Source organism: Mustela nigripes, chromosome 1, assembly GCF_022355385.1.
Source record: "Mustela nigripes isolate SB6536 chromosome 1, MUSNIG.SB6536, whole genome shotgun sequence".
NCBI lineage: Eukaryota > Metazoa > Chordata > Mammalia > Carnivora > Mustelidae > Mustela > Mustela nigripes.
The window spans coordinates 134,897,261-134,911,017 of NC_081557.1; the positions used below are offsets into that span (position 1 = coordinate 134,897,261).

The 13,757-nt window shown below is 33.5% G+C and overlaps 1 protein-coding gene across 1 annotated transcript in view; it reads left to right on the forward strand.

The window, feature by feature from the left end:
* Positions 1 to 13,757, forward strand: part of SPOCK3 (SPARC (osteonectin), cwcv and kazal like domains proteoglycan 3) — a 486,709-nt gene that overhangs the window by 291,507 nt on the left and 181,445 nt on the right. The window contains exon 5 of the mRNA XM_059374211.1: positions 3,695 to 3,818. Coding sequence (XP_059230194.1) covers positions 3,695 to 3,818 — 124 coding nt within the window. The remainder of the gene's footprint in view (positions 1 to 3,694; positions 3,819 to 13,757) is intronic.

Below are 13,757 nucleotides of genomic sequence, written 5' to 3' on the forward strand. Positions count from 1 at the left end.
ATTAATGACATGGTCATGTATAAAAATTAAATCAAACTGGAATGAGTTTTTTTTTTCCTGCTAATAATTTTGGTAACATCATTTGGGTTCTTTCCAAAATCAATGCAAATCCTAAAACATGGACATTGTGTTCAAATTATATTGTTAAAATGCACAACATGATTAACTAAACAGAAAACCAAATAGACCATAATTGAATAAACAGATGTAGCAGTAATTAACATTGTAGTTATTAGAAAAATAAGAGACTGTTGAGCTTTCATGTGTGACTGCTGTTTTAAGTCTTAATACTGAAGACCAGAGCGAGAGGTAAATCAGGAGCACAGGAGACAACTCAGGTAATAAGTTGATAATACAACTCAACTGCCTCAAAGTAAGTCACGTAATGGAGCACTAGCAGTAGTACCAATTCTTCTGAGTAGTTTAATTTTCCACCTACTAGAATCATAATAACAGATACACTGGTATGAAGCTAACTTAGTGTCTGAAAAGTGGAATATTTAAATAAGAAGATTTTGAGAAAAATACTTGATTAATTTGTCATAGATTATCATTTAATTGCTTCAATTATTTGGGTTCAAAAATACGATTATTTACTCCTAAGGGAAAGGATTATCACCATATATAGGAGGACACTGTAAAGTCAGTAAATAAATTTTTAACTCAAGTCTTCAAAATTGAAGTATGTATTTTTGAAATATGTAGACCTTTAAAAGGTTTATTTGAGAAGAGTTGCCTTTGTAAGCACAGTTTCTAAATAATTTCAGCATTTTTTCAGCCAACTTGAATTTTGTACTTCCTTAAGGAGGAAATTTTATTACCTGTTAGATAATAACTCAAAATAATTAACTGATAATGGCTTTTGATATATCAAAAAATTACACATACTTTTAAAGGTTAACAATCTTTTACATTTAGAATACTCAGAATAATATGCCTAGTGATGTTTTTGCTTATGTTAATTTCTTACTTGTCATTCCTCCTGTCATGGATGCCAGATACTCATTTCGATAGCCTGAGCCAGTTCTGCCTTTTCCTAAGCCCTTCACTTTGCCCATCTTGGGCTGCCTTGACTGTCTCTCACTTAGAAGCACAATTGTTCTCTCTTAACTAGGACCTTCAAAATGTAATTAAAAATCAAATAAAAAAGATAATCTCCAACTATATGCAATTATATATGTTTATGTATTACATAAAATACATAGATATTAAACATTAGAAATTTTTAGTTGTGACCTCATCTACTTCACTATTTTCCTAAGAGCAAGATAAATAATTTATTAGACAAGATTGTGAGTAATGTTAATTCCGATGAACATTCCTGATACCAAATCAAACAAATTCTGAATCACATGATATCATTGATAAAATAGACTTTGGGTTACAAAAATGTCTTCCATGATGAATGCATTGAGTAGAGACACCGCATATAGCTAGCTGACAGTGGAAGTCTACAAAGTGTGAAGGGGCAGCAAGATGTTTGCAAAGCCTTGCCCAATTCCTGCCTTTAGAAATGATCAGCATTACTCAGAATCCTCAAGTCCTTGTTAATAATAGTTTATTTGTCCTCCAGTCAGTACTTTGTTAATTTTATGAATTTGTAGTAGTATTTTTTTAGTCAAATAAGATTCCTAAAAGTTCATTTGTATTTATACCTAATTCTAACATGAATACATGGCTGGAAAAACTATATTCTATGTTTCCTTTTATGTGCTTAAATGTAATTTGTCTTTCTACAGAAAATGAAATAATTTTCTTTATGTGTGAATTACATCAGTTGTTCATTCTCCAGGTGTTATGGTATAAATAGTATATATTAAATTACAATTATTGGTTAGGTTAACCTCATCTAATGCATTTATTTTGAAATAAACATAAGTAAATACTGGTTTCTGAATGCTATAGTTTGGCATCAACTCTTATTCAAAACGTAGGTACAAATACATACATGTTATTCTGTTTAAAATGTTGATGGTACTTCAGCAAAATCTAACCAGGATGAAGTCTAAATAAAAAAATACACCATTTTTACTGATGCACTTTAGAAATTGGAAAGCAGTTCTGGCTTTGAAGGGAATAAGGATAGCTAAAGTGGTTGTTTTGTGTGTGTGTATATATATAAATACATATGTAAATACATATGTATTTGTGATACCTATGCTTCATATATGTGATACCATATATCTATGTATATGTACATATACATATGTATCCCAAAGCATACAGATTCTTCTAATAAAATACTTTCTGTTGATGAGGAACTGGAACTTGGCAATAATTTCTCCTAAGGTGTCTGATTGGATAATTTTATGCCTTATTTTGTTTATACAACATAAAAAAAAACAATGCAAACAGAATATATATATATATATTTTTTTATTTCCCTCTGCTCCATTCATCATTTATAAGTCTGAAGTGGTACAGAGTAATGTTCCATGTTTTCCAGTTATTGCTTTAATTCCCATTAGGATATTGTGCCCATTATTTACTCAGTAATAGCAGCATGGTTGCTTTTCGCATTTTATTCTTATGACATGAACTCTGTGGCCAGACAAAATCTTAAGGTAAGGTTTGGCAAAATTTAAAAAATTAAAATAAAAAGAAGTGTTTAGAGCTATGATAGTTTCATGAAAATTTTTTGAGAGAAGCAAAGTTGGGGGTTGGAGGGGAAGAAAAGATAAAAAACTTTTTTTTTTTTCAGTGTGCATTCAAATTTTTTCAATATTTGAAATACATAGTTTGAACTTCTTTCCCTATAATGAAAATTAATACTGTATTTCATAAGAGTATTTTAGGATTACTTTATTGTAGATTTGACTTATTCATGAAAAAAATGAAAAGGAAATAGAAGCAAATGTTTCTAGCAAAACATCTTTTCTCATCACAATAGACACATCAAATTACTCTCCTTATAAACAATTTTAATGAATAAAAATGAGCGCTGGTTTACTAAAGAATATCTAAATATTAAATATTTTAATAGATTCCCTGTTGCTTTGTTTTTAGCACTTTACCCTCTGTATATAAATTGTTTGCACAAATAGGCAGAGCAATAAGTAGTTTAATCAAAGTGGAAAAACAAATAATTCTAGGTAAGAGAAAAGAATGGGTTTTCCCAAGTTATTCTAGGTCAAAGCCTCAAAATGGATCTATTTTAAGGTATTTCTACACAATAAAAAAGTATTGGCTATCACTAAACCTACTAATTTGGCTTTCTAAATTTTCGCCATTGCTGGAAAAGTTCTTTATTGCTGTTTTCTCTCAAAATAAGCTTGTCTTATTTTCAGGGACATTGGGTACACCTGGGGAATTAAGTGTTCTTTTCAAATACTGTTCTTAATGGAATAGTTCTTTATTGCCAAGCAATTGTTGCTTCTTTTTCTGGGATTATCAAAAACACATCATAGCTACAAATTAAAACAAAAAATCTGTATCACGAAACATAGGTATGTGACCAGTAGACCAATTTAAAGGAATATATTATTTTACAATGGGAAAATCTTGATATGTAAAATAAAATATTATAATGAAGAATACCATATTATTACTTTGAAAATACACATGGAGTGGAGTTTACTGATTATATAATTTACCATCAAGAGTTGGAATGGCATGCAGAAAAGGCATGACATTAATATCAATGTATGTATTTTTAAAAATGCACTAAGTATGGTTATTGTTGTTGTTTTAACAGCATGAAAGATGCAGGAGTAGGCCATAAGCAATGGAGGGGTCCCGTATCATCCACCTGCAAGCAGTGCCCAGTAGTCTACACCAACCCTGTGTGTGGTTCAGATGGGCACACCTACTCTTCTCAGGTAAAGACAATTATAGTTATTTCATATGAAACACAAACACATAATGTGTATTTACTATTAAATGGATAAAATTATTACTTCTCCCATGTAGTCATCTGAATAATTTATTTAACTTTTAAAACAATACAAGTAATCCCACTGGTTTGGAATTTGATTTAATGTGTATTTGTTGCTCCTATATCAGAATTTTTAAAATTTGAAATACTGAAGTTGTGAACACTCTGAACTCTCAAATATTAAAAGCAACATTTCCTTTGTTGCTACTATGAAAGAGTTAAGAAATGCAAATATGTCATTCCATAATGTTAACAGTTATTATTATTATAACAGCAGTAGCATCTACCATCTGTCATTATCATTACTCCTTTTATCTCATATGTTATTTCCTATAGTATTACTAAAAAGCCTCCAAAAATTCCTTTTAACAAATGAGAAAACTAAAGATCAGAAAGATAAAAATTTTCACATATTTACTGACATTGAAACCAAAATGTGTTGCCATCTCTGATTTTTGTGTGTCTCTTCTCTCCTTGACATTATTCTGCCTCTTTATTTGGTGTCCCATATTAACTCAGATATATGAGCTTTTAAGAACTTTATGTCATAAGACATTGATAAGTTTTCTTTGATTATGTGACAGGAAAGAATGTGGGCTCACAAGATCTTACATGAAACTTTGGGGTCAGATAAATTTATGAAATTTGATTTTTTAAAAAATATCTTTTTTAAAAAAGACAAGGTAGCACATTGTATTGTGTCCCCTGTGGGACCTTGCCCTTTTATTAACCATATTAATATCTTATTAAGGAACTAGATGAATATTTACATTAAATAGATTGCATGAAAACTATAAAATAACTTTACTTCAGTTCATATCTGAGTTTTCTTACTGCAAGGGGAGTTCCAAAAAAATTTTAACTGTCTGAATAGTTTGTTTTGTGGATAGCCTCTTTATGAATTCTCCCTTCTCCTAGTAAATATGTCCTCACAAGTTCCACTTGAATTTATAATAACTAATCTAAACAGTAGCATTGCAATGATAAGATAGATTCATTCAGTCAATAAATACATGCATTGTGCTTATTTGGTGCTAAGTACTGTGTTATTTTGGTGAAGCTGCCCTGTGCTAATTTGCTGAGATTTTAAAGGAGTGCATTTCTGGGAGAGGATGGAAAATGTTACTGGTCATTTCAATATAACCTTGATCTTGGTGAATTTACCATGGTCCAGAATCTCAGCTTTGCAAGTTAAGAAAATTCATACTTCTGGCACAAGGGACAATGACTTTATCCCATATTATCAAATCCTACATGATAATGTGTAAATTACTATACTGATTTATTCAGTGACAATGAAGGTTGCAGATTGCAATATTCAAATTGGTGGGTAGAGGTACATGGCAAACAATTTTTTTTTTTAAACAAATTTTAATCTTAATTGTACTTGATGAACACTGATGGCTGGACAGGGTGAATGAAGGGGGAAACTGTAATTTTTACGGGTATCTAGCTAGGATAAACATGTCTTTCTCAACCCTAGAAGTATATGTGCTGAAGTGGTAATATGTTTATGTCCAGAGTGTCCCTGGAGCATGCTAACATTAGTCTACCACCCGTTTGTTTGGGTCTATCTTAAGGATGCTACTCGTAGATGGTCAGTTCTGTTAAAATTTAGTGTCACAGAACACAAAGTTATCTTCATGAGTGATTTCTTCCTTTTGGAGCCATATAGGAGGACTTACTTGATGATTTTAGAGAAATACAATCATATTCTACCCAAGATTAAATATACGTATCATAAGTAGATTAATTCACATATATTTCCAATTCTGTGGGGTTTCCCCATTCTTCTTCTTTGTACTAAGCACCCTTGTACCCCCCACCTTACAAATCATATGGTTTTATGAATATTGTTAATAAAGCCAGTCTAAGTAACCCACTGAATTGTAACCATTTTAAGTAATCTATTGAATAATAAACCATTGCATTATTAATTTAATATTTATTTGCATATATATCACTTTCAACAGATGCCTTGTTTGACAAAAATGATGTGAAAAGAACATGGTTCAAATGAATATGAACTTGCAGTAAATCCCAAATTACCATCATTATTTCTGTTGATTTAAATTTAACTTGGTAATTTTTCAACTTTGGACCACTGATACTAATCTTAGAGCAGAGAGGTTGAGCTGTATAAAACAATGCAAACTAATTGGAGACCTTAGCCCAATAAAAACTAATATTAAACAATCCTTAATAATACTTTTCAGAAGTTTATAGGATTTGATTCAAAATAAAACTCTTATCTTTTTTTTTCTTTTTCTTTTCTGTAAGACAAAATATTGCCCTAGGCTATTTAGGTACTGGATCAAGAAGAGAGACCACAGAGGTATACGCCTTCTTGAAGTGGTAATTTTATTGCAGATTTTTATTTTGGTACTTGGCACACACAACTTTGTCAATAAGTTTAGCAAATTTTGACAGGGGAAGATTTAAACAGCTTTGGGGACTCATGGGCATTTGAATTCACAGTAATGTGAACTCCAAATTCTAGGTTTAGTAAGGTCCATGAAGCTTCTTACCTAAGGTTTCCAATCCCTCAGCTAAGTATTCCAAATATGTTAAATACCGGCCAGAAGTCAGATACTATCAGCCCAGACTGTGGGATCTTCCATCCAGGATGGAAGCCCAGTCCTGCTGTCCTGGTCTTCCAATCATTTTTCTGTATTTTGGCTCCCTTGCATATACAATTGTTTGAATGTCTATACTACAAATAATCTTCCTTCGGGTTCTTTTTTAGACCCATGATGTTTCCTTATTACCTTCAGTTCAACTTATGGAAAGGAAGTTAGAAATCATGTTTTCACTGTATAACATAATTGGGGATGAGGTCATTACCAAGTATAACAGGTTCAGGAGCTGAGGGATGGGGTGAGAAAGAGGTTATCACAAAGGAAGACTTTAGTCAAATGCCTTAAGATACAATTTTGGAAAGTTCATCTCATTACACAGTGTGACTGACTTAGAATCATTATTTTATTGGAGTTCAAGCTCTGGACTTGTCAGCTTGTCTAGAAATACTCAGAAGAGTATTTTAAAAAATAAGTAAAAAGACAAAGGTATGGATGGAAAATTAAGAAAAAAAAGTGATTTACTTTAAAAAAATACTGGGACTTTTGTGATTTTTGTGACATCTGATTTTTTTCTTCCTATAAAGAAAAACGATTGACACGTTTTATAGAAGCCTAGTTCATCTTCTTTTTAAGAGAACAAATGCTTTCTGAATTCTTTTAAATTCAATAATGCCAGAAAAATCAAAATATAGGTCTGTTCAAGTTTATCTGAGAGGTAATTGTTCCTGAAAATGACATAAAAGATAAAAGTCTTTGTTTCTTTACTTTAGGCAAAGTCTATCTTGATTGTATTGCTTCAGTAAGAACTCAGAATTGTTCTCCAGTATAGCATCCATATTAGACCATGGATATATTTTATCACTGACTTGCATAAAATGGATACTACATTTACTGGGCAGAAGTCAATAAATGATATTAATATTTTATAACTCAGCATGGCATAGGTAATATAAATGCCCTGGGGACAACACACTGGATGATTTTGAACTTTTTTTTTTTCCCTTTATGTAGTCATGCACTGCTTGGCAATTGAATTTAATAATTCCTTAGGAATTAACACTATTTCTAAGAAATTATGTGTGTGTGTGTGTGTGTGTGTGTGTGTGTGTGTGTGCGTGTGTGTGTTTTGAGGGAGGGCGAGTACAAAGCTTAACCATTTTATACTAGAGCTCCCAACTCTGGCTACAGACATGATACTTGAATTGGTTTGGGATGAGATCCTGTGAATCTGAATTTTAAAACTCCTTGGGTGATTTTTTTGTGTAGACAGGGAACCACTGTTACATCCCTTCAGATTACTGCATCCCTACACATTACTTCTGATTTTTTTTTTTAATAAACTAGAACAATAAAACATTATTGGGGGAACCACTTACTTTTTGTCACACCTTGAGAAAATCCCATTTTGTTTCAACATACTATTGTTGTCTTATTTTTCCCATATTTGAGGCATTCTATTACTTTCTTTTAATAATGGTTGTTGACTCAAGCAGCCTTATGTACATTTTAGAAGATAAAAAGTTTCTTGACATTTCACTATTTTGATTGTGTTGTATCTATTAATATTTAGTATTTAATTGTCTTATGTACCTTCTTCTGAATATTTGTCTAAGCTGAGATAGTTTTATGTTGGAAGATCAGCCTTCAGAAATAGATGTGTACTGTTTCTATGAATTGCTTTTCAGTGTAGGCTAGGTTGTGCTTTTGACTTAGATATGCCAACTTGATCAAGATTATAACTACAGCATGTTAACAGAATCATTGATTGGGAGAAGCTCTCATTAAACGTCTGAATATCAGAGGAAATATGACTGAACTTCATCATAAAATCTCAGATTTGAAAGGAACTCAATAGGACATTTAGTACAAAATTCTACACAATAGGCAGGTACCTGATAAGATATTATGTTCTGTGAGATAAATATCTATAATTTGTGGGGAATTCTAATTATCAGAAATGCTTTCCTGTCCTTATATTGATTTGGCTTCCAACACTCCCCATTTGTACCCCCTTATCATATATTGAAGCACAAAAGGCAACCTCTCTTGTCTTTAGTTGATGGGAATAAGTGAATTCCTAAATTTTCACTTAAAATGGAACAAGAATCTAAAAGACAGCCTCATAGGTAGAATATTATTTAATTTTTACAAAACTCAATTCCCAGCCTTTTAGAATTTTTTTGTACCTATTTATTTAGATACATACTTTGTAAAGAATATCCACCTTCATTGGATCTGAGATATCTAACATTGTTTTCAAGGAAACCCAACAATGTATTATGCACTGATATTAAAGCATATTAAGTCATATTTAGTTAATTTATATAATTATGTTATTAACTTATTGAATAGACATAAGGAACAAAAAGAGTGAAATGGTAGTAAGCATGAAACTTGGCTGACAGAAATGAGGAATTTTGGAGTCATTTATAAGTGTTCAGTGTTTATTTAGCAGACTTTGGAAATCATTTATTTCCCTGGAGGTCAAGTGAGGGTAATCTTTCAATGTAATTTTCTTGTTAACCAAAAACAAAAAACAAAAAACAAAAAAACCTCATTTGGATGAAACCAACTAATATGTTCTTCTTCTGTAAATATTACATGCTTGGGTTAAACATCATTACCAAATAAAGGTGAAATATAATTTCTAAATCAGCTGAATATGTACAAGCAGAAATAATCACTGAATTTTCATATGGAAATTTCATAAGTAAAATATTGCATAAAAATAAATATTAAAGCTGCCCAGATCGCCGCCACTGTTGTGGTTTTGGGCAAGCAGGAGTTCCTGCGTCCCCAGGAACTGTGACTGGGAATGTGCTCTACCAGTGGCCAAGGGGGAATATATGTGCTCTGGAGCACCCAGAAGGGAACAGACTGAGGCTTCTCTCTGAGAGGGAGGTCTCCGTGCAGTTTGCTTTCTTCTAAACTTCCAAAAACCATCCAAAGCCGACAAGGCGAGAGAAAACAAACGAACAAAACAAAACAAAACAAAACAAAAAGACCTCCAGAAAACAAAAGCCTGAAAAACCAGTTTCCTCAGAGCCCATCCCATTGATGGGGGTGGGAGGACTTAACTCAGGAAACATCATTAACTGAAAACCCACACAGCAGGCCCCCACCCTAGAAAGCTAACCAAAAAGAAAAAAAAAAAAAAAACAAGAGAACAACCACCACTACTTCATAGATACAACCTTTATTTTTAATTCGTTCCCACTATTCTGGCTCATTTTTTTTTATAGATATTTTTTTTAACCTATTTACCATCACAGTGAGATATCCAGTACATCAAATTCCATAATAACCTTTTAACCTGAACTTTTTGATACATGTAAGTGTGTTTTTCTTTTGCTTTTCTATTTTTTAAATTTTATTTTATTTTATTTTTTTTCTTTTTATTTTTTAATATTCATATACAGTTCAATTTCAAGATAATCCCCTTTCCCCAATCCATGATACCCCTATAGGTAAACCAATTTTTAATCCCCCTCTATCTTAGTGTTTCTGTGTATTTGTGTTTGTCCTGGTAGTATATAAACCTTATACTTGGGGTTCTTTTTGATGAGGTTCTTTTTTGTTGTTGTTGTTTTGTCTATATATATATATGTGTGTGTGTGTGTGTGTGTGTGTGTGTGTGTGTGTATTTTTTTTCTCTCTTGTCATCTACTTTTATCAGTCTTTTTGTTTGTTTTTATTTGTATACTTCACAAATCTTACCTTGGGGTCCATTTGGGCTGGACCTTCTCTTTTATTTTATGTTTCTTTTTTTTTTTTTCTGTCTCTCTCTCTCTCTCTCTTTTTTTTTTCTTTTTTCTCTCTTTCTTTTTTCTTTCATTTGGGTGGGGACTCTTGATTGCTCAGAAGCATTCCAGGGTGCACCTTGCCTGCACCACGGTTGACACATTCAGCTACTTCCGTTCAGCCATCTCTCACCAAAATGACTAGGAGGAGGAATGCCCAAGAGAAGAAACATTCAGAGGCTGGGCCTTCTACAGCAGAGCTAATGGCTATCAACATAGATGACACGTCGGAAGGGGAATTCAGGCTAACAATTATCCAGGCAATAGCTAGGCTGGAGAAAGCCATGGATGACAAAATGGAATTGATTAGGGCAGAACTAAAAGCCACCAGGGATGATGTTCACAATGTTCTAAATGAGTTCCAATCTAATCTAAATTCTCTAAAAGCTAGGGCAACAGAGACAGAAGATAGAATTAGTGATCTGGAGGACAAACAGATAGAGAGAAAGGATCAGGAGGAAGCCTGGAACAAACAGCTTAAAAGCTATGAAAACAGAATTAGGGAAATAAATGATGCCATGAAACGTTCCAACGTTAGAATTATTGGAATCCCTGAGGTGGAGGAGAAAGAAAGAAGTCTAGAACATATAGTGGAACAAATTCTCCATGAAAATTTTCCCAATCTCACAAATGGAACCAGTGTTCATGTACTAGAGGCAGAATGGTCTCCCCCCCCCCCCCCCAAGATTAGAATCTAAAAAAAAATCCAGGTACGTGATAGTAAAATTGAGAAATCATAATTGTAGACACAATCTCTTGAAAGCCGCTAGGACAAATAAGTTCCTTACGTACATAGGAAAGCCCATCAGAATTACATCAGACCTGTCCACAGAAACCTGGCAAGCCAGAAAGGGCTGGCAAGACATATTCAGGGCACTAAATGAGAAGAACATGCAGCCAAGAATACTTTATACAGCAAGACTGTTATTCAAAATGGATGGAGAGATAAAGAGTTTCCAAGACTGTTGAGGCTTAAAAGAGTATGAGACCACCCAGCCGACACTGCAGGAAATATTAAGGGGGGTTATATAAAAGAGGAAAAATCCTAAGAATATCATTGAACTGAAATTTATGGAGACAATATTCAGAAAGACAGACTTCAAAGGTAACACAATGTCAATAAAAACATATCTCTCAATAATCACTCTCAATGTGAATGGCCTAAATGCTCCCATAAAACAACACAGGGTGCAGATTGGATAAAACGACAGAACTCATCCATATGCTGTCTAAAAGAGACCAATTTCGAACCTAAGGATACATCCAGACTGAAAGTGAAGGGATGGAGAAGCATCTTTCATGCCAATGGGCCTCAAAAGAAGGCCAGGGTAACGATTCTCATATCAAATAAATTAGATTTTAAACTAAAGACTGTAGTCAGAGATACAGAAGGACAGTACATCATTCTTAAAGGGACTATCCACCAAGATTATCTAACAATTGTAAATATCTATGCCTCCAATATGGGAACAGACATTTCCATAAGAAAACTGTTAATCAAGATAAAGAGTAATTTTGATATGAATACATTAATAGTAAGAGATCTTAACACACCTCTCTCAGTAATAAACAGATCATCCAAGTAGAAAATCAAGAAAGAAACAAAAGCATTGAATGACACATTGGACCAGATGGACCTCATAGATATATACAGAACATTCCACCCTAAAACAACAGAATAATCATTCTTCTCTAGTGCACATGGAACCTTCTCCAGAATAGACCACATACTGTGTCATAAATCAGGGTTCAACTGATACCAAAAGACTGAGATTATTCCCTGCATATTCTCAGATCACAATGCTTTGAAACTGGAGCTCAATCACAAGGGAAAGTTTGGAAGTAACTCAAACACCTGGAAGCTAAAGACCACCCCACTTAAGAATTCTTGGATCAACCAGGAGATCAAAAAATAACTTAAACAATTCATGGAAACCAATGAGAATGAAGACACTTCAGCCCAAAACCTATGGGATACAGCACAGGTAGTCCTAAGGAGGAAATACATAGCCATCCAAGCCTCCCTCAAAAAATTGAATAATCCAGAATACACCAGATGTCTCTACACCTTAAAGAACTGGAGAATCAACAACAAATTAAGCCAACTCTACACACAAGACGGGAAATAATCAAGATTAGAGCAGAGATCAATGAGATAGAAACTAGAGATACAGTAGAACACATCAATGAAACTAGAAACTGTTTTTTTTTCTTTTGAAAGAATCAATAAAATCAATAAACCATTGACCACACTAATCCAAAAGAAAAGAGAGAAAGCTCAAATTAATAAAATTATGAATGAAAAGGGCAAGATCACAACTAACACCAAGGAAATAGAAACAATCATCAGAAATTATTATCAAGAGTTATATGCCAATAAGTTAAGCAACCTAGATGAAATGGATGCATTCCTGGAAAACTATAAACTCTCAAAATTGAACCAGGAAGAGATTGACAACCTGAATAGACCGAATCTAGTAATGAGATTGAAGCAGTGATGAAGAATCTCCCAAAAAACAAGAGCCCAGGACCTGATGGATTCCCTGGGGAATTCTACCAAACTTTCAAAGAAGAAATATCACCTATTCTCCTGAAGCTGTTTCAAAAAACTGAAGCAGAAGGAAAAGTTCCAGACTCTTTTTATGAAGCCAGCATTACACTGATCCCAAACAAGGCAAAGACCACACCAAAAAGGAGAATGTCAGACCAATATCACTGATGAATATGGATGCTAAGATTCTCAACAAGATCCTAGCAAACAGGATTCAACAGCACATTAAAAAGATTGTCTGCCATGACCAGGTGGGATTCATCCCTGGGTTAAAAAGATGGTTCAACGTTCGCAAATCAATCAATGTGATAGAACAAATCAATAAGAGAAGATAGAAGAACCACATGGTCCTCTCAGTTGATGCAGAAAAAGCATTGGACAAAATCCAGCAGCTGTTCCTGATTAAAAAGCTTCAAAGTATACGGATAGAGGGAACATTCCTAATTTCATAAGATCTATCTTTGACAAACCCACAGCAAATATCATCCTCAATGGGAAAAAGCTCACAGCTTTCCCATTGAGATCAGGCACACGACAAAGATGTCCACTCTCACCACTCTTGTTCAACATAGTATTAGAAGTCCTAGCAACAGCAGACAACAAAGAGAAACAAAAGGTATCCAAATTGGCAATGAAGAAGTCAAACTCTCTCTCTTCGCAGATGACATGATACCTTATATGGAAAACCCAAAAGACTCCACCCCCAAACTACTAGAACTCACACAGCAATTCAGGAATGTGGCAGGATACAAAATCATTGCACAGAAATCAGTTGCTTTCTTATACATTAACAATGAAAATACAGAAAGGGAAATTAGAGAATCGATTCCATTTACTATAGCACCAAGAACCATAAGATACCTGGGAATAAACCTAACCAAAGAGGTAAAGGATCTGTACTCGAGAAACTACAGAACACTCATGAATGAAATTGAAGAAGACACAAAAAGATG